General features: G+C 53.6%; 1 protein-coding gene across 3 annotated transcripts; it reads left to right on the forward strand.

Annotated features, from left to right (window-relative positions):
* Positions 1 to 7: 7 nt before the first annotated feature.
* APBB1 (amyloid beta precursor protein binding family B member 1) lies at positions 8 to 22,877 on the forward strand. 3 transcript variants are annotated; one of them, XM_055548822.1, is made up of 14 exons: positions 8 to 147; positions 7,240 to 7,971; positions 13,972 to 14,147; positions 14,246 to 14,302; positions 14,386 to 14,471; positions 14,567 to 14,630; positions 15,052 to 15,201; positions 15,561 to 15,688; positions 16,076 to 16,190; positions 16,334 to 16,418; positions 16,821 to 16,904; positions 21,803 to 21,939; positions 22,043 to 22,219; positions 22,301 to 22,877. In XM_055548822.1, the coding sequence occupies exons 2-14, from the start codon at positions 7,254 to 7,256 to the stop codon at positions 22,466 to 22,468; spliced, it is 2,145 nt and encodes a 714-aa protein (XP_055404797.1). In that variant the 5' UTR covers positions 8 to 147; positions 7,240 to 7,253; the 3' UTR covers positions 22,469 to 22,877. The 3 variants fall into 3 exon arrangements, with proteins under 3 accessions (XP_055404797.1, XP_055404796.1, XP_055404799.1); XM_055548821.1 differs by lacking the exon at positions 8 to 147 and adding an exon at positions 377 to 514; XM_055548824.1 differs by lacking the exon at positions 8 to 147 and adding an exon at positions 377 to 514 and having other exon boundaries at positions 21,803 to 21,918.
* Positions 22,878 to 22,989: the final 112 nt, after the last annotated feature.

Here is a 22,989-nt window from a genome sequence, read left to right on the forward strand (position 1 = left end):
TGTTGCCGCGAGAGCCGGGCAGGCGGCCTCCTCCAGCCCCTCCCCGCGCGGCCGCGGCCCGGGCACCGCCACCGCGGCTCCCGCTCCAACCTCGGCTGAGCGTCGCCCCGCGGCGGTGCGGGGCCAGGGCCCTGCGGGGCGCGCAGGGTGAGTCCGGGGTCCCCTGGTGGAGGGCGGTGCCGGGCAAGGCGGGGGTCGGCGGATGCTGGGGCAGCCCTCTGGGACCTGGGGACCCACCCGGGCGCAGGGATGGCGGCCGGCGAGGGGGTTGGGGGCGCCGGGCTCCTCGAGGCCGCAGGGTGCCGTGGGAGGGGCCCTCCGCTCGGCCGCCAAGGGGCCCAAGATGGCGCCCCTCCCCCACCCCTGCCCCGCGCGCGCCTCCGCCGCTCCGGGCGCGGCCCCGCGGCCCGCGCGCTCCTGGGCGGGGGATGTTGTGATGGAGAAGCTGCCGCCGAGCCCGAGCCCCGCAGCCTGAGCCACCTCCACCACCTGGGCCTGGGGCCTCCCCGCGCAGGTAGGAGCTGCCCCTGACTGGGCCCAACCTGGGCTGTCGGATCCCTGCCCCCAGCGGCCCGCGGATCCTGCAGCCCGAACCCCAGGGCGGCCCGCGTCCCCCAGCCAGGCCCCATCCCTGCGGGCGGCCCTCCCACCGCGTATTCCGACCGCCCTCCTGTCCCCTCCTTCCAACGTCCGACTCTGCTAAGGTCCTCACGCTGTTGCCTCCCCGACCTTTACCTGCTGCCCCTCCGGAATGAATAGGGAGCGAGAATAAGGAACGGGGAGCTGGGGGCGGTAGGGGATGGGGGAGGGAAATAAGAGGATGGGGGAGGGGTGGTCAAGGACTGGGAAGGGGATCTGGGGTGAGGTGGGCCGACAGGCCGCATGGATTCCTGCAGGGACCCAGGCCTGAAATCTGTCAAGCCGCATTCTGTTGCCTTCGGCGACCGAGGGGTGTGCCCTGGGCCGGCTGGCCCCAGCTCAGCCTGGAGGCCTAGCGCTGGCTGGAGCACTCATTAGGAGCAGTTTTCCCATTGTCGATTCAGAGGATATTTCGAATCTATTTTGAACCTGCCTGTGTGTTTCTTGCTTTCCTAGCCCCTCGGAGCCCCAGCTGGCTACACGCCTTAAAGCCAGAACCTCCTCTACAGTTTGATATCTTTATTTCCTCGCTTTCCATTCATTCTTAAAACCACTTCACTCCATCTTCTGTCTCTGGCACCTATGGAAACTGCTCAAGCCAAGGTCACTGGAGACTTCCATGTGGCCAAACCTAATGGACGCTTTTCCTGTATCTCCTTGCCGTTTCTTAGTGTTAGTGGTGTGTGTCGACTCTCCCTGAAACATTTTCCAGGTTTCTCTCCTTCAGCCTTGTCTGCTCCTTCTCAGTCTCATTTGCTGCCTCCTTCCCCTTTCTTTAGTTGCTGATGAGGCTCTTGGTTCTTTCCTAGACTGTCTTCTCTCATTCTGCACTTTCTTCTCATATTTTATTCACTCTCAAGTCTCCAAATTTCAACTCTCAGAAATGGATACTTTCCAATCAGCTACCCAAGCTGGAATCCTGGGCAACATTCTAGATTAATCTCTGTCTCTCACCCTATATCTTATGTCAGCAAGTTCTGCCACATCTGCTACCTATTTTTCAAATTCATTCACTTCACTCCATCTCACCCACTGCTGCCAAACTTAATCTAGGCCACACACCCCCTTTTTTCCTTGATTGCTTTGATAACATACCCTCTTGCTTACTTCCCGTTAATACTCTAACATAATTTTTCTTTACTAAAAAAAAAAAAATCTATCCAATCATTTATTTATTCAACAAGTGTGCTTTGAGCACCTAGTATATACCAGGTACTGTTAGGCACTGAAGATTAATGATGAGCAAAATACACTATGCCCTTGTTGCCATGGAGCTGACAGTCTAAGGGGAAAGTCAGATAAGAATAAAATTACAGATATAATAATTACCACTGAAGGGAAAGGTGAATGGTGTCTTGAGAACACACAGGAGCACAAGCTAAACTGTACTGGAGGGTAGGGAGAGAGGACTGAGGAAGGCTGAGAACATGACATTTGAACTAAGCAGTAAAGGATAAGTAGGACTTAAGCTGGGAGGGTAGGGAAAGGGAGTTCTGGGCAGAAGGGGAATCGTGTGTAAATACCTTATGGAAGGAAAGAGCATGATGTCCTCAAGGAATCAAAAGAAGACCAGTGATGCTGGACAGCAAAGTGCCAAATGTGGAAGGAAGGTAGAGGCCAGGCTGAGCTGGACAATTTAGACCATGTTAAGAATTTTGATCATAAAGCCTTTGTCCTTGGTGTGGACTGTTGATAGTAGTAGATGTAGAACGTCAAGCAAATCCAGAAATTTTTCTTGGATAAAAGATCGTCGGTTCTTGGGGATAGATTGAATATGGGGAGAGACGGAAAAGGTGGTGTCAAGGATGGAATTCCTACTTCTGGTTTATAGAACAGGTTGGATGGTCATGTTATTCCATGAGCCAGGATCCTGAAAGAGGACCAGTTAGGGTGTGGGAGAGAAACATGAGTGAGTATGTTGGTTTGAGAGGCCCTTCAGACATCCAGCTAGAGATATTGAGTAGAAAGTTGAATGTTATCTCTCTGGAGCTCAGATGAAGGTTCTGAAATGGAGGTATACTTTTGGAAATCATCTGTAGGGGGCAACTGAAATTATGGGCATGAATGAATACTTGTATTGAATATTGGGTGAGAATGAGAAAACAGCATGTGAATAAGCCATGAGAAACTCTAGCAGAGGAAGATGAGCCAGCAAAGGAGTGTAAGAAACCATCAGACAGTATCGAGAGTGTAGGAAGAAAATCAGGAGATTCAGTGCGTGAAAGCCATGGCTGAAAGCTGGATGAGAGGCCATGGTGTCAGATGCTGCCAAAAGTACAACCAGGATGAGGACTCCAAAGCGTCTGTTGCAGTAAATGACACTGGGGTCATATTGACCTTGGAAGGAGCTGTTACTGAGGTGTGTTGGGAGTGAAAGCAGGACTGGAAAGAGTTGAAGCGTGAGATCCAGGTGAGGAAATGGCAACTGTGAGTAAAGACAGCTCTTTCAAGAAGTTCATGGTGTCAGGTCGGGAAAGATTCTGTGCTTAAGTTGGGAGATAGTGGATCTCATTGAGGAGCCATTGACTACATGGAAGAAAAAATGGATCAACAGTGGTAAAAAAAATTCCTAGAAAGGCATGAAAGGAAGAATTTAAATGACAGGTGAAGCAATTGGTTTTGGAGAAAAGGAGAGAAATGAATAGATGCTGAGTCAGTAAGTTTTTGGGCCTGAGGATGTTCTCTGGCTGATGGCTCCCATTTCCTCAATGAATAAGGAGTGGGGGAGGGTGGTGTTATCCTCTGAGAGAGAGGGGTGATGAAGGGGTTGGTCCAAGGAGAGCTATGTTCTTGTCTCAGGCAGGTCTTCGCTGATGTATTGGCTAAAGTAAACCTTGGGATCCTCTCAGACACGACTGAAGTGATTTAGCATGCATACATGCGTTGGAGAAGGAAATGGCAACCCACTCCAGTATTCTTGCCTGGAGAATCCCAGGGACAGAGGAGCTTGGTGGGCTGCCGTGTATGGGGTCACACAGAGTCGGACATGATGAAGCAACTTAGCGGCAGCAGCAGCAGCAGCAGCAGTGCCCTGTTCTTTTCCCATCGTAATACTCAATCATTTATTCAACAAATACAGAGTGCTTAGAGGGTTAGATAGTGCCATTATGCTACAGTGTAATGAGCTCTTCAACGACTGTTTCTTGATAGACCTTGAAGTCCATCAAGGAAGAGCCATTTCTTTATTATTCATCTCTCTCTCCCCCATGCCTAACACAGTGCCTGGCATACAGTAAGCAGTCAGGCTAAAAAACCATTGACCTTGAGCAGGATTCATTCCCTACCCCTGTGGTCTCCTGTCAGCCCCTTCAGGCTTAGTGGCCACTCTTAGTTCCTCACCTGAGGACCTGCCTGCTCCCTGCTTTGAGCCAGAATCCAAGTGGCTCCTTCCATCCTTGGAGAGGTCCCAGGTGTGAGTAGTACCAGTAGGAGGGGAGAGGTTGGATTTTGCCCCCTCTTGAAGATACTGAGCAACTGGTCATTCTTTGACCTTAAGAAATGAAGGGAAGGTGACCGCACTTTCTTGGGACAGGCACTCAGGCTTCAGCACTCACAGCAGAACACCCACTTCCCTCCTCCAGTGCTTTCTGCCCCCGTGAGCAGATGGGCAGGGGTGTCCTGAAGTCACCCTGACTCCTCAGTGTTGCAGCCTCACAGGGCATGTGCCCTTCTGAGACCACAGCTCCAGATGCCAAGGAGATTGGTCCCGAATACTGAGAAACCTGGCTCCACACACTCCTGTTTGAGAGAAGGGCCCGTCATCCCTGTGATGCTCCGAGCGTGGCAGTCATGGGGTCTTTCATCTCCTGAAACTCAGAGGAACAGCCTTTGAGCGAGGATGTCAGTTTAAGCTAGCCGTCCCCCTTTTTTCCTAGATCTCAGACCTTTCTTGCCTGGGACCCCATACTGCTTCCTTCTCAGGGACCCTTCAGCATTCTCCACCACCCTCCCTGATTCTCCTTCCCCGGCCCGTGGGACCATACAAGCCTGTCTCAGTGTGTATCCCCAATTAGTTCTGAGCTACCTGGTTCTTAGTTCCTCTTACCCCTCCATCCTGACCAGGGGCCTCCTCTGCAGACGCACAGCACACTCTCTTTGGTCATGGAGTGTGGAGTAAGACACAGTCTTAGATGTTCCATTGGAATGCGGTGGTGCTGGGCATGGTGAGACGCAGAGGAGGGAATGGGCACGTGAAGAGGGGAGAGGAGACCAAACAGGAAAGACTTACTGCTTAGGAGCTGCGATGGCTAAGCCAGGTTTTGAAACCTGATCAGAGGTCCTTACAAAGGGAGACAGGATTCCAAGCCAAGAGATCAGTGTAAACAAAGAGCCAGGGCTAGGTGGGTGTGACACGTTCCTGTGGCTGGGGCATAAGCTGAGGAGGAGGCAGGATGGGGAGAGGGTCCGAGGGGTCACAGGGATTGGCTCAAGGAGGCTCTTGGTGATCTGCTAACGAGTGCAGACTTTATCCTAAAGGCAGCGGTGAGCCATCTAATTTTTTGAGCTGGAGAGTGACACAATCTGGTTTCCATTTTTGGAAGATTACTGTGGTTCTGGGTAGAGGCAGAGCCGTTTATTTTTCTTGTTGGTGCCAGTGGCCACGAGATTTCTCATTGCCCAGGGGAAGCCATACTGAGCGGACCAGCAGTCAGTTACGTGGGAAGCAGACACGTGGACAGGAACCGTTTTTCATTTCTTTCACAGATGTGTGCATGGCATTGTGCTAGGGTCTGAGGAGCTAGAAATGACAGAGAGGTGAGCTATGGCACCCGCCTCGCAAGCGGGGCACTGCACCTGGGAGATGGCCAAGCCTTGCCGGGCAGTCTAAACACCTCCCTGCAGCCAGTGCTCAGGGTTGAGAGCTCTGCCAAGGAGGCAGAAAGAACTGAGGGCCTGGGTTCAGGGAGACAAAGAGCTCAGGGTGAACAGGGAGCTAGAGAGCGCTCAGGTGAGAAATTGAGGAGAAAGAACTGTGCAGTGAGAATCAGAGAGGAAGGTGTGCGTTGGGGGCAAACAGTGGGGTCAGTTGCCTGTTGGGGGAGGTCAGGTAGGAAGAAAGAACTGAGTCAGGCTGTCAGGGAGGGGAGGAGAGTGTGGTAGGGGCTGTCTAAGAGGGTCAGGATGCGAGAAAATTGAGTAATTTGGTGAGGGCGAACAAACTGTGAGGGGGACATCCAGGGAGTGAGCATAGAAAGGGGTCATAGAAGGGGAGAAGCTTCCAGTGGAAGGTCAGGGAGATGGGGAGGGTGGAATGGGGTTCTGAGGGTGGGATCGATCATTAGGGTGATGGGCTGGGAAGCCTGATAGGTGGAGAAGGTGATCCACAAAGGGCTTCTGAGGATGCAGGAGGGGGTTCAGGGGCCTGGAGGGGTGGACTGTCCCTGAGGAACAGGTGAGCCCCTCACCAGAAGAGCAGGTGGAGTTTGGTTGGGGCACCGTGAGCAGTGGCTGACACACAGTAACGTGACCACTGTGTGTTTTCTGAAACTGGCAGAGGGGATGCTCAGTGGGGCCAGGCGAGATGGGAGGGCAGACTCATACATTGATTCAACTAGTATTTATTGAGTTCTTGCTTTGTGTCAGCACTGAGCTAAGCTGTAGGCATACTGCATTGAATAAAAAAAAGGCAAAATCCTCACCACCATGGAACTCAAATTATAGTCACGAGAAGGCAGTCATTAAACCAAGTAAATAATAAATTAGCTTGTTAGATGGTACTGGTGCTGGGGAGAGTTTGGGAACGGCGGGGAGGGGGCATGGGAGCCTACAGTCTTAGGGTATTCAGGGAAGGTCTCCCTGAAAAGGTGACATTTAGGCAAAGACCTGAGGGGCTGGGGGTCCGGATCAAAGGCTCCTGCAGTGACCCAGAAGCACTATAGGTGCTGGCAGAGGAAGTGGTACCCGAGGTGAGATACTTGATAGAAACAGTCATCAAAATGCAGCTTCAACTGGTCAAAGGAGCCATGAATTGGAGCTCAAGACCCTTGTTTTGTGACCTGAGGGCTCAGGACCTTGCCCTTGGGGGCTTGGTCTGCAGTTCATTCTCTCGTCTTCCCGGTCACTCATACAAGGTGGACTTGGGGGCCAGTTGGGCCCAGTGATTTACAATGAGAGCACCAGAGCCCAGGGAGCTCACTGTGTTGGGGCTGTGGGTAGCGGTGTGGCAGGAGGCAGGGAGCAGGCAGTGTCCAGTGTCTAGAACACAGGAGCTAGCTCCTCACCAGCAGCACTCCTGGTACAGTAAGCCCCAGTTGGATGACTTGGGGGTGGGGATGCACAGAGAGCCATTGTTATGGAGTCTCTGCCATTGGGAGTGAGGGCAAATCAGGGGCTGGCTGTGCTATCCCTGGCAGCTCGGGGCTGGGGGTTGGGGATGGGGAGGACCTGGCCTGGGCCTGGCCACTGCAGGTGGTTGTTGAGTGGGTGTGGTGGTGATGGTGGACAGAGCGGAGCCCAGTTACTCTCCTGGGACACAGTGGTATGTGCTGGCCTACTGAGTGCAGGGAGGTGAGGAGGTGCAGGGCACAGGCCTGGGGCTGAAGCAGGGGTGTTGCTATGCTGACCTGGAGGCTCAGCATGGTCTCCTCTCCCCGCTTGCAGGATTTGCTGAGGCCATGTCTGTTCCATCATCCCTGAGCCAGTCGGCCATTAATGCCAACAGCCACGGAGGCCCCGCATTGAGCCTGCCCCTGCCCCTGCACGCTGCCCACAACCAGCTGCTCAACGCCAAGCTGCAGGCCACGGCCGTGGGACCCAAGGATCTGCGCAGCGCCATGGGGGAGGGTGGTGGGCCCGAGCCAGGCCCTGCCAACGCCAAATGGCTAAAGGAGGGCCAGAACCAGCTCCGGCGGGCCGCCACAGCCCACCGCGACCAGAACCGCAATGTGACCTTGACCCTGGCTGAGGAGGCCAGCCAGGAACCCGAGATGGCACCCCTAGGCCCCAAAGGCCTGATGCATCTGTACTCTGAGCTGGAGCTCTCCGCCCACAATGCGGCCAACAGAGGGCCGCGAGGACCCGGCCTGATCATCAGCACCCAAGAGCAGGGCCCGGACGAGGGAGAGGAGAAGGCGGCGGGGGAGGCCGAGGAGGATGATGAGGAAGAGGAGGAGGAAGAGGAGGAGGACTTATCTTCTCCCCCAGGGCTGCCGGAGCCCCTGGAGAGCGCGGAGGTGCCCCCTGGGCCCCAGGCCCTAGCAGACGGCCCCCGAGAGCACAGCAAGAGCGCCAGCCTCCTGTTTGGCATGCGGAATAGCGCAGCCAGCGACGAGGACTCGAGCTGGGCCACCTTATCCCAGGGCAGCCCCTCTTATGGCTCCCCGGAGGACACAGGTACCTTGTGCAGCTTGATGTGGGGAACGTGGGAGGGAGAGAGGGCAGAAGGTGGGTCCCTCCGTACAGAGGCCAGTGTCCGCCTGGGCGGGGGTCACCAAGCCCATGTCCTCAGTCCTCAGCAGGCCATGCCCTGCTTTTCCAGAAAGAAATGTCCCTACATACGGAGAGTGCTTGAACAAGTGGATAGACCTTTCCATCACCCACCCCGATGGATGATGGACTGGTCTGTTTATGAGGCACTTACCAAGTACTGGCTCTCTGCTCAGTATTATGGTATTAAATCTGCACACCAATGGGAGGTAGATATCATTAGTATGCCCATAGTACAGGGGACAAAAAATGGGCCTGGAGAGATTTAGTCCTCTCCCAAGGTCACCCATGGGCTTCCCTGGTGGTTCAGATGGTAAAGAATCCTCCTGCAATGCGGGAGACCTGGGTTCCATCCCTGGGTTGGGAAGATTCCCTGGAGAAGGGAATGGCTATACACTCCAGTATTCTGGCCTGGAGAATTCCATAGACAGAGGAGCCTGGCAGGCTACAGTCCATGAGTCGAAAAGCGACGGACACAACCGAGCGACTTCCACTTTCAAGGTCACCCACAGTCTGAGATCACAGTAGAACTGGGATCAAAACCAGGTCCAAGTGCAAACCCGAGCTCTGGGCCCTTACGCTGTTACTGATGCATACAGCCGGACAAATCCAGGTGCCCTCTAGGCAGTTTTGAACAGGCAGCAGCTCCCCACAGAGGTCTGTTGGGAAGGATTGGAGTGTTAGGTACAGAGCACCACACTGGATGTTGCAAGAGTAATGTTTTGTTAGGAAGAGGATGTTGACTAAAAGGAAACAAAGGAAGAAGAAGAGACTGCTTTGTTGGGATGGGGGGATAGATATTAAGACTCCAAGGATTGATCCTTCAATGGGTCCCATTTAAAGAAGTTGAGTCCCTGCATTTGCTAGTGTCACATGGAGATGCAGATAGAGCTGAGGAGCAAAGGGCAGAGATAATGGGCTGCAGCCGCAAGCCTGTGCTGGATGGTAGTGTGAGCAGACTCTTCCCACTCCAGGCAGCAGGCACCTTACCCAGAACCAGCCTGGGGAACCTTGGCAGAGAACAGGCAGTTCAGATGAGTGAAGGGCAGCATGCCATCCCCTTTCAAAAAACCTACTATGGACATTTTCAGACATATACGAAAATAACAGAATAATGAACCTGACTTACCCATGACCCAGTTTCAACAATTATCGACACATGGCTAACCTTGTTGCATCCATACCCCCACCTACTACTCCTGGGCCCCAGCCTAGGCTATTTTGAAGCAAATACATCTGTAAATGTTCACTCATGCATTTCTTTTCTTTTTTTTTTTTTTTATCTTGATTGATTTTTGGCTGCGCTTGGTCTTAGCTGTTGCGGTGAGCTTTCTCTAGTTGAGACAAGTGGGGGCTGCTCTCTTGTTATGGTGCTCCATCTTTTCATTGCTGTGGCTCTTTTGTTATGGAGCATGGGCTCTAGAATGCTCGGGCTTTAGTAGTTGTGGCATATGGGCCTCGTTGCCCTGTGGTATGTGGAATCTTCTCAGACCAGGGATAGAATCCATGTCCCCTGCATTGGCTGGTGGATTCTTAACCACTGGACCACTAGAGACGTCTCCCAACTCGTGCATGTCTGAAATATAAAACACTTTTTAAAAATCCAGGGACTTCTCTGGTGGTGCAGTGGTTAAGACTCTGTGTTTCCATTGCAGGGGGCACAGTTTCCATCCCTAGTTGTGAACTAAGATCCTACATGCATGCTCCTGCCTGCCCCCCACCCCCACCAAAAAAAATCCGAACTACTAAAATCATGTCCACAGAAATTTTACAGTACTTCCTCTATATCACCGAATATCTAGTCAGTGTTGACATTTCCCATTGTCTAATGAATGTGCTCCCTGCCCTTCTAAAATTTGATTCATTTCATCAGTATCCAAATAGGAACTGACCTTTTGATGGTTGGTATGTCTCAAAGGTTCCTTTGATCTGTACTTTATCCCTCCATCTCAATTTTGCTCAAAGTTTTGTTGTTGTTTTAATTGAAGCCACTGTGTTGTCTGTCCTGGGTTTTCCATGTTCTGGATTTGAACAAGTTCCACTTCCCCTGGGTTTCCCGTAAATTGGCAGTGAGTTCTAGAGCCTTCATCAAATTCAGAGTTTTTGTTTTTGTTTGTATTTTGTTTAAAAGGAGACTTCACAGGTGGTATTGAGTACTTCTACCAAAGACAAAGTCTAATTGCCTGTCTTTAGAGGGATGTTAGCAACCGTCAGTGATCACTGCCCAGATCCCCTTTATAGGGAACTGCTGCTACTCCACTCCAGCTGGTTACTCATAGGGTTAGGTGTGGGGAAATGTTGTCTTAGTGGAGCCAGTTCTTCAAGGGAAACTGAAAACTAGATGTCGATGTGAAACATCCCAATTTCTAAATGATAGCAACCAAGTCTGTTTTTTAAAAAAGTACCACACAGGCCAAACAAAATCTATCTGAGGCTTACACAGGTCTGCAGGCGGCTTGTTTGCACCCTCTGCCTCAGGGGGTGTCAATCAGGGGCCAAACAATGGAGAGCCTGGATGCTCTGGGGTCCCTGGATGGTCACTATGGTGGTCGCTCCTCTGAGCCTTCTGAGAGTGGGAGGACAGAACTGCTCAAGAGCTGGGAAGAGTGTGCCGGTTGCGGGCAGTGACCTCAGCAAGGGAGCTGGTGTGGTGAGAGGATGGGCAAGGATCAAGGTCTGCTGGAGGCAGTGGAAATCGAGAATCTCGGAATAGGCTGCATCACTGCCTACTCATTCTTATGACTATTGCTATGACCAGGAAGACCACAGAGGAGATCTGGTCTCCTGTAGGAATGTGGTAGAATTGAGCAAACATTATTTTCTCCTTCCCACCCTAGGATCTCCACAAGGTTGTTAATTGAATGCAGAAGTATATGAGTGAATGAATGGATGGATGGATAAATGATGAGCGAATGATAAATGAATGAACTTTCCTACCTGTGTTGGGTTCATACTCAGTGCCAGGTCCTGTCCTAAATGCTGAGAATACATACTACAAGTGACAGATATTCCTGCCCTTATAGCACTCAGTCTAGTATTTTGACAGAAGCAAACAGGTAGTTTGAGCCCTGGGGTTGGGGAGGTGCAGGAAGAGCATGGTAATAGAACCAGGGGTGGGTCAGTTTTGAGAAGGGACCTTTACACTGATGCCCAGTAGGTGGTGCCAGGTGAAGTTTGAGGGAATGGAGGCTGGGATCAGAGAGTATATGGGGCATGTCCCAGGCAGGGAGAGAGACCAGGGGTGAGGGGAGTGGTCAGAGGCAAGGCTGAGAGGCAGGTGAGTAGGGGCTCCTAAGGTCCTACAAACCCGGTGGAGGAACTGGGTTCTGTCCTGGGGGCAAAGATAAAACAATTAGAGTATGCAACTGGAGAGAAGGTTGTTAGCATTTTGGAACAGTCATTTGGGCTGTAGCATGCAGCTCAGATTAGAAAGGGCTAAATAGCAAGAGGGAGACCAACTTGGGAGGCTGCTGCAGTGACCTAGCTGGACTTGGGGAGTGAGTAGGGCTGGGGAAAGGGAACGCAGGTGACTACATCCGGCTTAGCCAAGGAGGCCTGTGTGGATGAGTGAATGATACATGAACCTTTGAGTGCGTGGGGGGAGCGCCTGAATGAATTGGCGCAGGAGTGAAAGTGTGCGTTTCTAAATAAGTGTGTGCTCGTGGAAGCAAGGGCCGGGGTGGGGCTGTGCTCGGAGGGAGATGTGCCAAGCTCCAGAAGGGCCTCCCAGATGGTCCGGGGGGAGAGCGGCCCCTCCAGGACAGATCGGAAGGATAAAGCTCTTTGAGGCAGGAAGGTGCCGACTGACAGGGATGGCAGATGGATTGGTGTGTGTGACTCAGTCAGGAGAGGTGACCTGGTCCTCAGATTCAGGGGCATATGACCCTTCAGGAAGAAGGGTGTGGCTCTGGGGGACACAGCTGTCCTGGGTGCGGTGTTCCTGGAAGGTTTGGCGGGAAAGCCCTGAAGACAGTGGAGGGTTCCCAGGGAAACACGGGCATTCTAATTCCCTGGGGCCTGAGGGGAGAGGAGGCTGGGGGGAAGGAGGCAGTAACGGGTACCTGGAGGCTGGATGGGCAAGAAGAGCCCCTCCTCTCTGAGGCCACTTCATTGGAAGCCGAGGGTGGTGAGGCACCTTGCCAAAGTGACTCTCGCATCAGGTACGCAGTCACCTTGGTGTAGCCACGCCCACTTCCAGCCCTCCTTGCCTGGTTGCCCAGCAGCCTGAGTCTGGGGACTGACTGCCTGTCCCTCAGTGCTGCCTCTTGGACCAGTCAGGATTCCTGGTTTCCCTGGTAACGGGAAGCACGTCAGCAGTCTAGGCGCTCCCAGCCGGTCCTGGTGCTGCGGTTGCCGAGGAGACGCTGCAGCCTAGCTGGGCCCTGGCAGGTGAGGGGGGTTGGTGCTGGGAAGCCCCAAGCCCAGCCTCAAGCTTGCTGGGGCCCAGCCCCTGAAGCCCACTCTTCGCTTGAACTGCTTGGCAGATTCTGGGCAGGGGCGGGATCCCTGGGAGCCTGGAAGCCACACCCTGTTTGCAGGGAGAGCTCTAGGCTTTGCAGGGCCCCAGGTGGCTGGGGTGTTCCCACGAGGCTGAGCCTCCTGTTGTCCCTAAGGCTGGGCTTGACTGTGTCACTGAGGTGACCGCTGTGGGGGGTGGGATGGAGATTCAGGATTGGGGGAGGGGATCTAGGATCAGAAAGAAGAGATGTGAACAGGGAAGGCTGGGGTCTCACGAGCTGCACCCTCCATCCCCACTCCAAGGGGGTTCCCTTCCCTTGTGGTCCCGGCCCCTCCCTGGTGAGCTCCAGGTGGGGGAGGATCCTGCCTGGCAGGCGCTCTGCCCTGGTGAGAAGTGGGCGGGATGAGCTTCTCTCTGCAGCCCAGCACCAGGCTGTGAGCCCAGCTGGCCAGGCTGGAGGGGCTGTGAGGAGGCAGGGTGGAGCAGGAGGGGCTGGGAAGGAGCGCCATGTTCTCCCAGGACTTTTTCCTGGCCATCCTCCTGCAGGACAGTAGCCCAGGTGAGGGGCGGCATGTGCCTGGGCACCATGTGGGGTGGGGTGGCAGGGAGCATGGGCATGGTGGAGGTGTGAGCTGGGCTGCGGGGCTGGAATGGTGTGGCTCTGCTCGGAGAGGGGAGGGTATGTCACAGGTGTGTGGTGTGCACGTGTGCATGAATTGTCTGCACGTGTGTGTGGTAAGGGTCAAGGTGTGTCTGTGGTATTTGCACACATGTGGCAGAGGTTGACATATGTTGCGTGTCTGTGCATTCACTGTGGGTGTGGTACCCACACATGTGTTGGGGGGCATTGTGGATGTGGTCTGCACATGTGTGTGGCAGGGGCTAGAATATACATCTGTGTGTGCACACACCTTTGTGGATGGTGGCTGCGTTAGTGGATGGATGGAGTTGGTGTGCGTGTGTTTGTCCCTGCACATGTGTGTGCACCTGAACGCAATACCTGCCATCTGTGTAGGTGTCTCCTGTGTGTGCACACCCTTGTGTTTGTGGGGGCTACACAGGTGTATAGTAGGGCTTGTATATGTTGTGTGTCTGTGTGCATGTGTGTGTACAGGGTAAGTGTGTCCTCTGGAGATACAGATATGTATGACAGGTCATTTGGGGTCACTCAACCTCCTTGCCTTCTCTCTGCCTCCCTCCTTCCCTTTGTCTGGCCACATAAGCCAGGATCAGGGCCCAGGAGGAGACCTGAGTCACGTTCCCTGCTGGTGGGCCCCCCATGCTGTGACTCCAGACTTCAGGCTCTAGGCGGAAGCAGGAATCTTGTGTTGGAGCCCTTCCCCCACCCCTTCTCCACCACTGGGTCTCAGGAGGGGACTGGGCATAGCACCTACGATTCTCTTGTTAGGTAGGCAGACCCTTACCAAGACCACCCCCCCACCCGGCAGATTCCTTTTGGAACCCCAACGCCTTCGAGACGGATTCCGACCTGCCGGCTGGATGGATGAGGGTCCAGGACACCTCAGGGACCTACTACTGGCACATCCCCACGGGGACCACTCAGTGGGAGCCCCCGGGCCGGGCCTCACCATCACAGGGGAGCAGCCCCCGAGAGGAGTCCCAGGTGAAGCCCACAGGCCTGAGAGTTCTGACCTGGGGTGGAGGGGGGTGCTGCTGGAGCAAGATAAGCCAGCCACTCCTTGCTCCCATTCGTGCTTCTAGCTCACCTGGACCGGCTTCACTCACGGAGAACGCTTTGAGGATGGAGAATTTTGGAAGGTGAGTGAGGGGACCTCTTTCACTATGGGGGAGCCGGAGACGGGGCATCATTTGGGTCCTGATTTCTCTCTCCCCTTGCTCAGGACGAGCCCAGTGAGGAGGCCCCAATGGATTTGGGGCTGAAGGACCCCGAGGAGGGAATGTTGCCTTTCCCAGCTCAGAGCCTCAGGTGAGTGGGCTGGCAGTAGGATGGGTCTGTCTGGAAGGGGCCTTGGGACAGCTCCCTCTTCAGGGGCCTGTACCAAGTGTTACATCTGCCTCCAGCCCGGAGCCATTGCCCCAAGAGGAGGAGAAGCTGCCCCCACGGAATGCCAATCCAGGGATCAAGGTGTGTTCAAGGCAATGCCTGTGCCCAAGTTGGGCCCCCGTGAACAGGAGCACCCTCGGGTCAGGTTTTGGGGTCTCTCTGGTCTCAGTACAGCTCTGCAGGTCCTCAGCTCTTGCACTCTCAGCACAGACCCTTGTGTCTCAGCGGGAGGCACTTCAGTTTATAACTCAGGCAGCCCTGTGTCTTGGCAGGGGGTCCTTCTTGGCTGGGCTCAGGTGCTTCCTGCCTAGGGGTCTCCTCTGAGACCATCAGCCCTCCTACAACTCTGTCCTGTTTGTGGAGCCTCTTATGTCCTCTCACCCGCCGTGCTCTGAGTCGGGAACTCCTCTGGTCTCAGCAGAGTGCCCTGTGTCCTGGTTGGGGGCTCTTCTGGGTTTAGACCAGACCCTCTGTCTCCCACCCCCTCTTTTGTGTCTGGCAGTGTTTCGCCGTTCGCTCCCTAGGCTGGGTGGAGATGACCGAGGAGGAGCTGGCCCCTGGCCGCAGCAGCGTGGCAGTCAACAATTGCATCCGTCAGCTCTCCTACCACAAAAACAATCTGCACGACCCCATGTCTGGGGGCTGGGGCGAGGTGAGCTGGCAGGGTGGCGGGGTGGCGGCGAAGTGCAGAAACTGGGAGAGCTGGGAGAACCAAGCTGCCCCTCTGCCAGGGCTGGGGAGGTGGGTGCAGACCCACCAGGCAAGTCTGCAAGATGGAAGTGTAACTCCTGATCAGGAGATGGTTGCCTAACAGCGATGGGGTTGATAAAAGGAGTCACATCGGAGATGAAAGGTGTGAACTTTGTTAGAGTTGAAGCCTGCAGGGTGGCTGGTCCCACACCAAAGAAAGGGCCCTAGAGGGGTGGCTCACCTCCCTTGAGCTGGAAGTGGCAAAGATCAGTCACCTTCCCGGCTGGGGCACCGCTGAGCATCTGCTTCCTGGGCCTGCAGGGAAAGGACCTGCTGCTGCAGCTGGAGGATGAGACGCTGAAGCTGGTGGAGCCACACAGTCAGGCCCTGCTGCACGCCCAGCCCATCGTCAGCATCCGCGTGTGGGGCGTCGGGCGGGACAGTGGAAGGTGGGAGCAGGGCCGGGGCTCCGGGGTGGGGGCTCAGCCAGCAGTCAGAGCGAGGCCCTCCTCCCTAACTCTGTTGTTTGCCTCTCTTGTGCTGCCGGACCCAGAGAGAGGTACTATGCCTAATTTACCCTGACCATTCCTCTCCCCACTCCTGGACCAGATGCAGCAAAGCGCCCAAGCCCTCTAGTCTGCCCCGCCCCTCCCTGCGCGCTGTGCTCGCCCATCCTCCCCGACCTCGGCATGCTTGCCTGTCTACCCTCCGGCCAGAAGGCAGTGCCCACAGGACAGCGACCCGAGGGCAGACGGATGGGGAGGTCGTGGGTGGGCGGGAGTGAGGGTCCGCACTGGAAGGCACTGGGAGACACTGAGGTGCCCCTCCCCCAACAGGGACTTTGCCTACGTAGCTCGCGATAAGCTGACCCAGATGCTCAAGTGCCACGTGTTTCGCTGTGAGGCACCCGCCAAGAACATCGCCACCAGCCTGCATGAGATCTGCTCTAAGGCACGGCCCCCTTCGCACCCTGGAGTAGCTGCCACCTTTGCTCTACAAGGACGTGGGTGGGGTCTTTGAGTGGGGGGCGCTCCAGGGCGATGAAGCCCTGACGGACCCGCCCTGCCTCTTCCCCCTTCCCCTCTCTTTCTCAGATCATGGCGGAAAGGCGCAATGCCCGCTGCTTGGTAAACGGACTCTCCCTGGACCACTCTAAACTTGTGGACGTCCCTTTCCAAGGTCAGTGTCACAACCCTGCCAGGTCTGTCTCAGTTTTGTTGGCAAAGTTGGGGGGACCCAAGAAGAGGCACGAGTTCCTGGGCAGAGTGATAGTAAAATGGAGACTCAGCACTTAACCTGGTAGTCCAGTGGTTAAGACTTGATACTTCTAATGGTGGGGTGTGAGTTAGATCCCTGGTCAGGGAACTAAGATTCTGCAAGCCATGAGGAGTGGCCAAAAAAAAAGAAAAATGGAGATTCAATTCCTGGGGTCAAATAAGTGGAGGGACTTTGGTTAAAGAGAGGCGGGGAGGGGTGGAGGTAGGGCCTTGGCTGAGTCAGTGTTCAGCTCATGCCCTGGTGGTGGGGACTGGGAGAAGCAAGATCTGTCCCTGTGATTGATCCTTTTCTTTCCTCCTGCAGTGGAATTCCCAGCACCTAAGAATGAATTGGTACAAAAGTTCCAAGTCTATTACCTGGGGAATGTGCCTGTTGCTAAACCTGTTGGTATGTGTGTCCTTTTCCACCCAGGGACCACCACCTTGATCTCAAAGCCCTTCCCCCCTCCTCCACCTCCCAGTACCTCTTTTACCAGACCTTCCTCTTGCTTGATGTCACCCTGCTTTTCAGAGTGCATCCCACCTTCTGTACCTCTGTCCCAGCTTCACTCTGGGTCCTAGCTTCCCTGAGTGTGAACCAGGCATATAGGGAGACCCATTCTTGAAAAGCTTTGGTTAGGTTGGGAGGTAGGTCTTTGATGACTAAAACACTGGAGCAGCCAGGAGCTGTGTTTGGTATTATAGCACCAACTATGGACTGTGATCATCTAGAAAGGAAGCAGTGAGCATATTTGTCAACATGCTTTGTGTTGGTAAAGTACTTCCTTATGTGTCATTTAATTCTTGAGGATCCTGTGAGTTTGGGATTATGATGATACCCATTTTATAGTTAAGGAAACTGAGGGTAGAGACTGTTAGGTTCACTCTGATATTTCTAGTATTTTCACAGTACCTGTTATTTACTTGTTCATTCACTTAGCAAATAACTATGAGGCCTACCATGTACCAGGTCCTGAGGTGACAATGGCCACGGCCCTGCTTTCATGGAGGTTATAGGAAATTACGGTAGGAAAAAAGAGGATTAAATCAAACAGTCACACAAATAAATGTGTAATTACAATTTGAGTCATTTTACTGAAAGAAAGTAGCAAGATGCATGGAACTATGTAACAGAGGAGCTTCATTTAGTCTAGGAAGTCAGAAAAGATTTGAGAAAGTGACATTTGAACTGAGATCAAAAAATAAATAGGATCTAATGTGCCCAAGTGGGATGGAGACAGGAATAAAGTGGGGAAAGATCACTCCAGGCAGAGTGAAGATTGGGTGTGAGGACGCATCATGAAAGACACTTTAGTATTTCAAAGGGATTGAGAAAAGCAGTGCCAGGTGAGGCTAGGAGCTTGGCAGTGGTCATAACCTGAGGAACCTCATAGGCCATGTTTATGATTTGTTCTTCATCCTAAAGTGTTAAGAAGCTATCAGAGAGTTTTCTGGAGCGCACTTGTCATAATCATTTTAATTTTGTGAGGACTTCCCTGGTTGCTCAGCTGGTAAAGAACTCTCCAGCCAAGGTGGGAGATGCAAGAGATGTGGGTTTGATCCCTGGGTCGGGAAGATCCCCTGGAGAAGGAAATGGCAACCCACTCCAGTATTCTTGCCTGGAAAATTCCATGGATTGAGGAGCCTGGTGGCTACAGTCCTTGGGGTCACAGAGTTGGATACGACTAAGCACACGTGCACGCACCTTGGCGATACCGTGGAGAAGGGTGTTCAGCAGGTGGAGGTGGCCGTGGAGACCTCCAGAGGACCTTGCAGTAGCTGTGGCTGGTAATGAGAGTATCTTGCACTGTACTGGGGCTGAAGAGGAGTGTGTGGATTCAAGAGGTTATTGGATGATTAAAGTCAACATGCCTTGGTGGGATGTGGGGTGAGGGACAGAGGCCTTAAGGTTGACCCCTGGCTTCCTGGCTTTTGGCACTAACTGGATAGTGGTGCCATTCTCTAAAGGTAGTAGGTACTGGAAGAGGCCAGTTTTGGTTTGGAGATTTGAGTTCAATTTTAGGCATGCTCAATTTGGTGTGTCTTTGGCAAGGTGAGTAGCAAACTCAAATTGGCAGCTGGATTCACAGAGGAGAGGACTGGGCTAGAGATACAAATGTGGGCACCGTTGGGTTAGAGAGGTGATCAAAGCCATGAGTCTGAAGAAGATTGACCCTGGAACGTGGGTAGCCACTGTGAGAAGGGATATCAGGCTAGGCCTGGCTGTGAGCCCCTCCTACATTTAATGGACAGTGGAGGAGCAGGTGTGAGGTCAGAGGAAAAGAGACTTCAAGAAATGGTCAGGTGTCACGCCAAAAGACACCTGGGAAGAACTCAACAGTATTTGGTGAATGGATAAACAAATACACAAATGAAAGAACGCTCAGGTGAGAGCCCAAGAGATGGTGGACTGAGGACTCTAACCCTGATCATCTTCAGTTCTCTGTTCTTCCCCTTATACCATGCTGACTAATGATCAGCACCATTACATTCAGTGAGGGAACCCTTCTTAGGGTGGGGATTGAGCTGGGGTTGAAGGAAGGCCTGGATTTGCAGAGAGTAGACTTAATTCAGAGGCACTGCCACAGCTGTGGAGCTGGAGGTGAGAAGATCCTTGTGGGAGAGCAGGAAGGACTCATGACTCCACCCTCCCCTTTGTGCTGTTTCCTCCTCCCTTTCACCCTCAAGTTCATGACTCTTCCAGTTATTGCATCACTCCCCTATCTACCTGCCATTCACTTAGCTTCTCAGTACAATAAAGGAACTGTCTGCAGCCCTTGATGGATCCTCTGTGGTCCATCAGCTTAGAAGGTCTGCTCTGTTGAAGCCAAGAGTTTCACACGGTAGTCCCTAAACTCACTTTATCATGCTTTATTTATGCTCCGTTTTTAACCTGCGCAAGTTTAACATTGGCCCCTCCTGAAGCTGCAATATTCACTCATTAATCATCCATCGATCAACAAATGACTACCCAGTGCCTGATTTGTGCCAGGCACTGGTCTAGGTTCTTGGTATATGTTAATGAACACAACTGCCTTTAAACCAAGATTCCTGCCTTTAAGTAGCTAACATTCTATTCAGAATAGACAGGCAATAAGTAAATTATATAGTATGTTGGAAGGCTACAGTTGAGACCTGAAGCGATGAGCCTACTCATTAGAAAAGACCCTGATGCTGGGAAAGATTGAGGGCAGCAGGAGAAGGAGGCAACAGAGGATGAGATGGTTGGATGGCATCACCAACTCAGCGGACATCAGTTTGAGCAAACTCCGGGAGATTGTGAAAGACTTAGCGACTGAACAAGGGTAAAGGGGGTTGGGAGTTTGGGGCTGGCATCAGGGTGCAGGTTTCAGTCCTGAGCTGTTACCAAATATGACAGACTCTTTCCAGGTCACCTAGTTCCACTGTTGTCTCTGCCTCCATGCTGATCCTCCCCACTCTGGGGCCAGGTGCCACCCCCACAGCTCCATCTGCTTATTAGGCAGTCTGACTTTGATGTCTGGTCTCCACATGACTGGCATCAGTGTCATTTCACATCTGAGCCCTCTGCGGGCTGCCCTCACCCACCCACTCCTTTCTGTGTCATCACCCTTCTGTAGCTTCTGGGTTGCTGGGTTATTATACCAGTTTGGGTACATTTGCCCATTTGCCTTTCTCAGACATCTGGAATTCCTTCAGTCATTAAGCCCTGTGCTAGGACTGGGCACACAGACAATGAAACTTGATTTCTGTCCTTGAGATGGCCATAGCCTAGTGTGAAGAAGTTCCTAGCAGTTACAAGATGTGCCAAGAGTTGTCTCAGCAGCACCCTGTCTGCCTGCGGCAGGGAAGGCTTCCCAGACAGGAGGGCCTAGGTGAACGCTGATGCCTGAGAACTGGGAGTTTCGCAGACAGTCGAGAGGAGGAGCCCTCTGGAGGGAGGCTTTCCCTCAGTTACAGTCTGTCCCTGGAGAGCATCCTCTTCTTTTACTTTGTATTTCCCATCTGCCTAGCTGGGCATTTGCCAAGATTAGATGTTGATAATGCTACATAAATCATTTGAAGTTCAGGGAGCAGTAAAATATGGAGCTTGACAGGTTAGATGAAGCCAGTTTTTGGAGGACTTCATGCTTAGGAGAGAAGTTTGGCTTTGATCCAGTCAGAGGTACGATGAGCAAGGCCAAGGTGAGGGAGGACTTTGGGGGAAGACGTGTTCTCTGCCCTCAGAGGGCCCACATGTTTGGTTCCCAGTGGGAGCCCAGAGGCACTGACAGGGGCAAGCGGGCCTGGGGGCGGACCAGTGTGTGCTTTTCATGGACATCGGTCACTCTAATGTCTCCACTACAACCACACACAGATGACACAGCCAGCTCATGAGGAGTGCAGGGAGCAGAACCTATGCCCCATGCCCTGTGCTGCTGCCCTGGTTCTCTGCTGAGTACCAGTGGCAGTGGGATGCATGGATGCATGGGTGGAAATATTATGGGTGGAAGTGTTTAAGGGCAGTTAACATTAGGAGTTAACGGAAACATTGTTACAAGGGCAAGTTGATCCATCTAAAAGCCAGGAACCTTGCATTCCCTGGCTTTTGCATAAATCATAGAAATTACTGAGTGCAGTAAGATTTTGACAGCCCCTCTGGTTCTGAGACTAGGACTACAGACAAGGGGCAGGGGAAAGGCCTGGCTAAGAACCCAGGCTCTGGAATCAGACTGCCTGTCTTCAGATCCTCATTTCTCAGTTGTGACCTAAGGTCAATTACCTGATTTCTCAATATAAGCTTCAGTTTCCTTACCTGTAAAATGGTGATAAAGGGATCTATTGTGAGACTGTGTATGACAGTGCACTATAATGTCATAACGTGGTGTGACACATGAGACAACATTGCTCAAATGGAAATCTTAAAAAAAAAAAGCCAAAAGCAAAGCTTGCATCTTGGGGTCTTAACGACTGGCGAGAACTGGCCTATAGGGGCTGATTTAGGAGTTGTATGAAGCACTGCAGTGTATGAATGTGGAGAGCAAGGTATGGGGAGGATAGAGTTTTGGGGGTCAGTCTGCTCAGAAGGCTGGAGGAAGACATATAGTCAGTGAAGCAAAGCAAGCTTAGGATTCAAGATGGAAGAGACTAGAAAAGTGCCAGGTCCCTGAAACCAAGGAGGAGTGCACCAAAGAAGGGTGTCTATGCTAGTCCAGGGCTGTGGGCAGGTGAAGTAGGGATGGGACAGAGACCCCAGGCTTGACTGGGCAGAGCCGGACAGTCTAGCGTAGAGCTGGGGTGTCCTCTGTCCACCGCCAGCAGTGCCATGTTCACGTCCTTATCTTTCAGGGGTAGACGTGATAAATGGGGCCCTGGAATCCGTCCTGTCCTCCAGTAGCCGTGAGCAGTGGACCCCAAGTCACGTCAGCGTGGCCCCTGCCACTCTCACCATCTTGCACCAGCAGGTAAAGGCCTGGGTGGAGAAGGTATGGCAGGGCCCTGCCATGGAGGGGAAGACTGGGAATGAGGGGAAGGGCCTCCAGGAAGAGGGACTGGCCATCCCTTTCCAACTGGTGCCCCTCCCCGCAGACGGAGGCAGTGCTGGGGGAGTGCCGGGTGCGCTTCCTGTCCTTCCTGGCCGTGGGCAGAGACGTCCACACGTTTGCATTCATCATGGCTGCCGGCCCAGCCTCCTTCTGCTGCCACATGTTCTGGTGCGAGCCCAATGCTGCCAGCCTCTCGGAGGCCGTGCAGGCGGCGTGCATGGTAAGTGGGGAGGGTGGTGGAGCGGTGGCACCCGCCCACTTGGGGCAGGCTGCGGCGTGACTGTGCCTCCTGCCTCTGCAGCTCCGCTACCAGAAGTGTCTGGATGCCCGCTCCCAGGCCTCCACCTCCTGCCTCCCGGCGCCCCCAGCTGAGTCTGTTGCCCGGCGTGTGGGGTGGACCGTCCGCCGGGGCGTTCAGTCGCTGTGGGGCTCCCTCAAGCCTAAACGGCTGGGGTCCCACACCCCCTGAAGCCGTCCATGCTCCCTCCATCTGCTTGTGTTTGGGCCCCAGGGAACTCAAGGGTGCGGGGTGGGGAGGGGTCCTGCAGGCTATTATTAGACTTCAGGTCCACCCCCCCGCAGAGTTGCCCTCCCCAGTAGCTGGGGTTCCTCACCTGGGGGCTGGGAAGGGAGATCTAATTCTGCAAGTGACAATATTGGATTGAGAGAAGAGGAGCAGGAAGAGGAAGCAAGGCCAGCCCCAGCTCTCCATCCCCACGTTTCAGGTGGAGCAGGAGGAACTGGTCGAGGCCAGGCCCCATCTTCATAGGATCCTGCTGGGGCAGAAGGGGGGGGGACTGGTCCAGGCATGGGTCCTCTCCCCTCTGCTCTGTGGGCACCTCTGCTGTACTGATATCACTAATAAAGTCTGCCCTGCTGAGCTATGTGCTTTCCTGTGCCTGCAACACACCATCACTCCAAGAACCCTCCTCCTTCCGTTAGGATCTTGTTCCTGGGGCCCCCTTGCCCTCCCTGCCTCAAAAAAAGAAA

This window comes from Bubalus kerabau, chromosome 15, assembly GCF_029407905.1.
Source record: "Bubalus kerabau isolate K-KA32 ecotype Philippines breed swamp buffalo chromosome 15, PCC_UOA_SB_1v2, whole genome shotgun sequence".
Taxonomy (NCBI): Eukaryota; Metazoa; Chordata; class Mammalia; order Artiodactyla; family Bovidae; genus Bubalus; species Bubalus kerabau.

Excerpts from the sequence above, each read along its gene's own strand:
- APBB1 (XM_055548822.1), top strand. The coding sequence starts at position 7,254 with ATGTCTGTTCCATCATCCCTGAGCCAGTCGGCCATTAATGCCAACAGC. Across the intron at positions 7,972-13,971 it reads TGGCTCCCCGGAGGACACAG|ATTCCTTTTGGAACCCCAAC; the intron begins GTACCTTGTGCA and ends CCCACCCGGCAG. Across the intron at positions 22,220-22,300 it reads CCGTGCAGGCGGCGTGCATG|CTCCGCTACCAGAAGTGTCT; the intron begins GTAAGTGGGGAG and ends CTGCCTCTGCAG.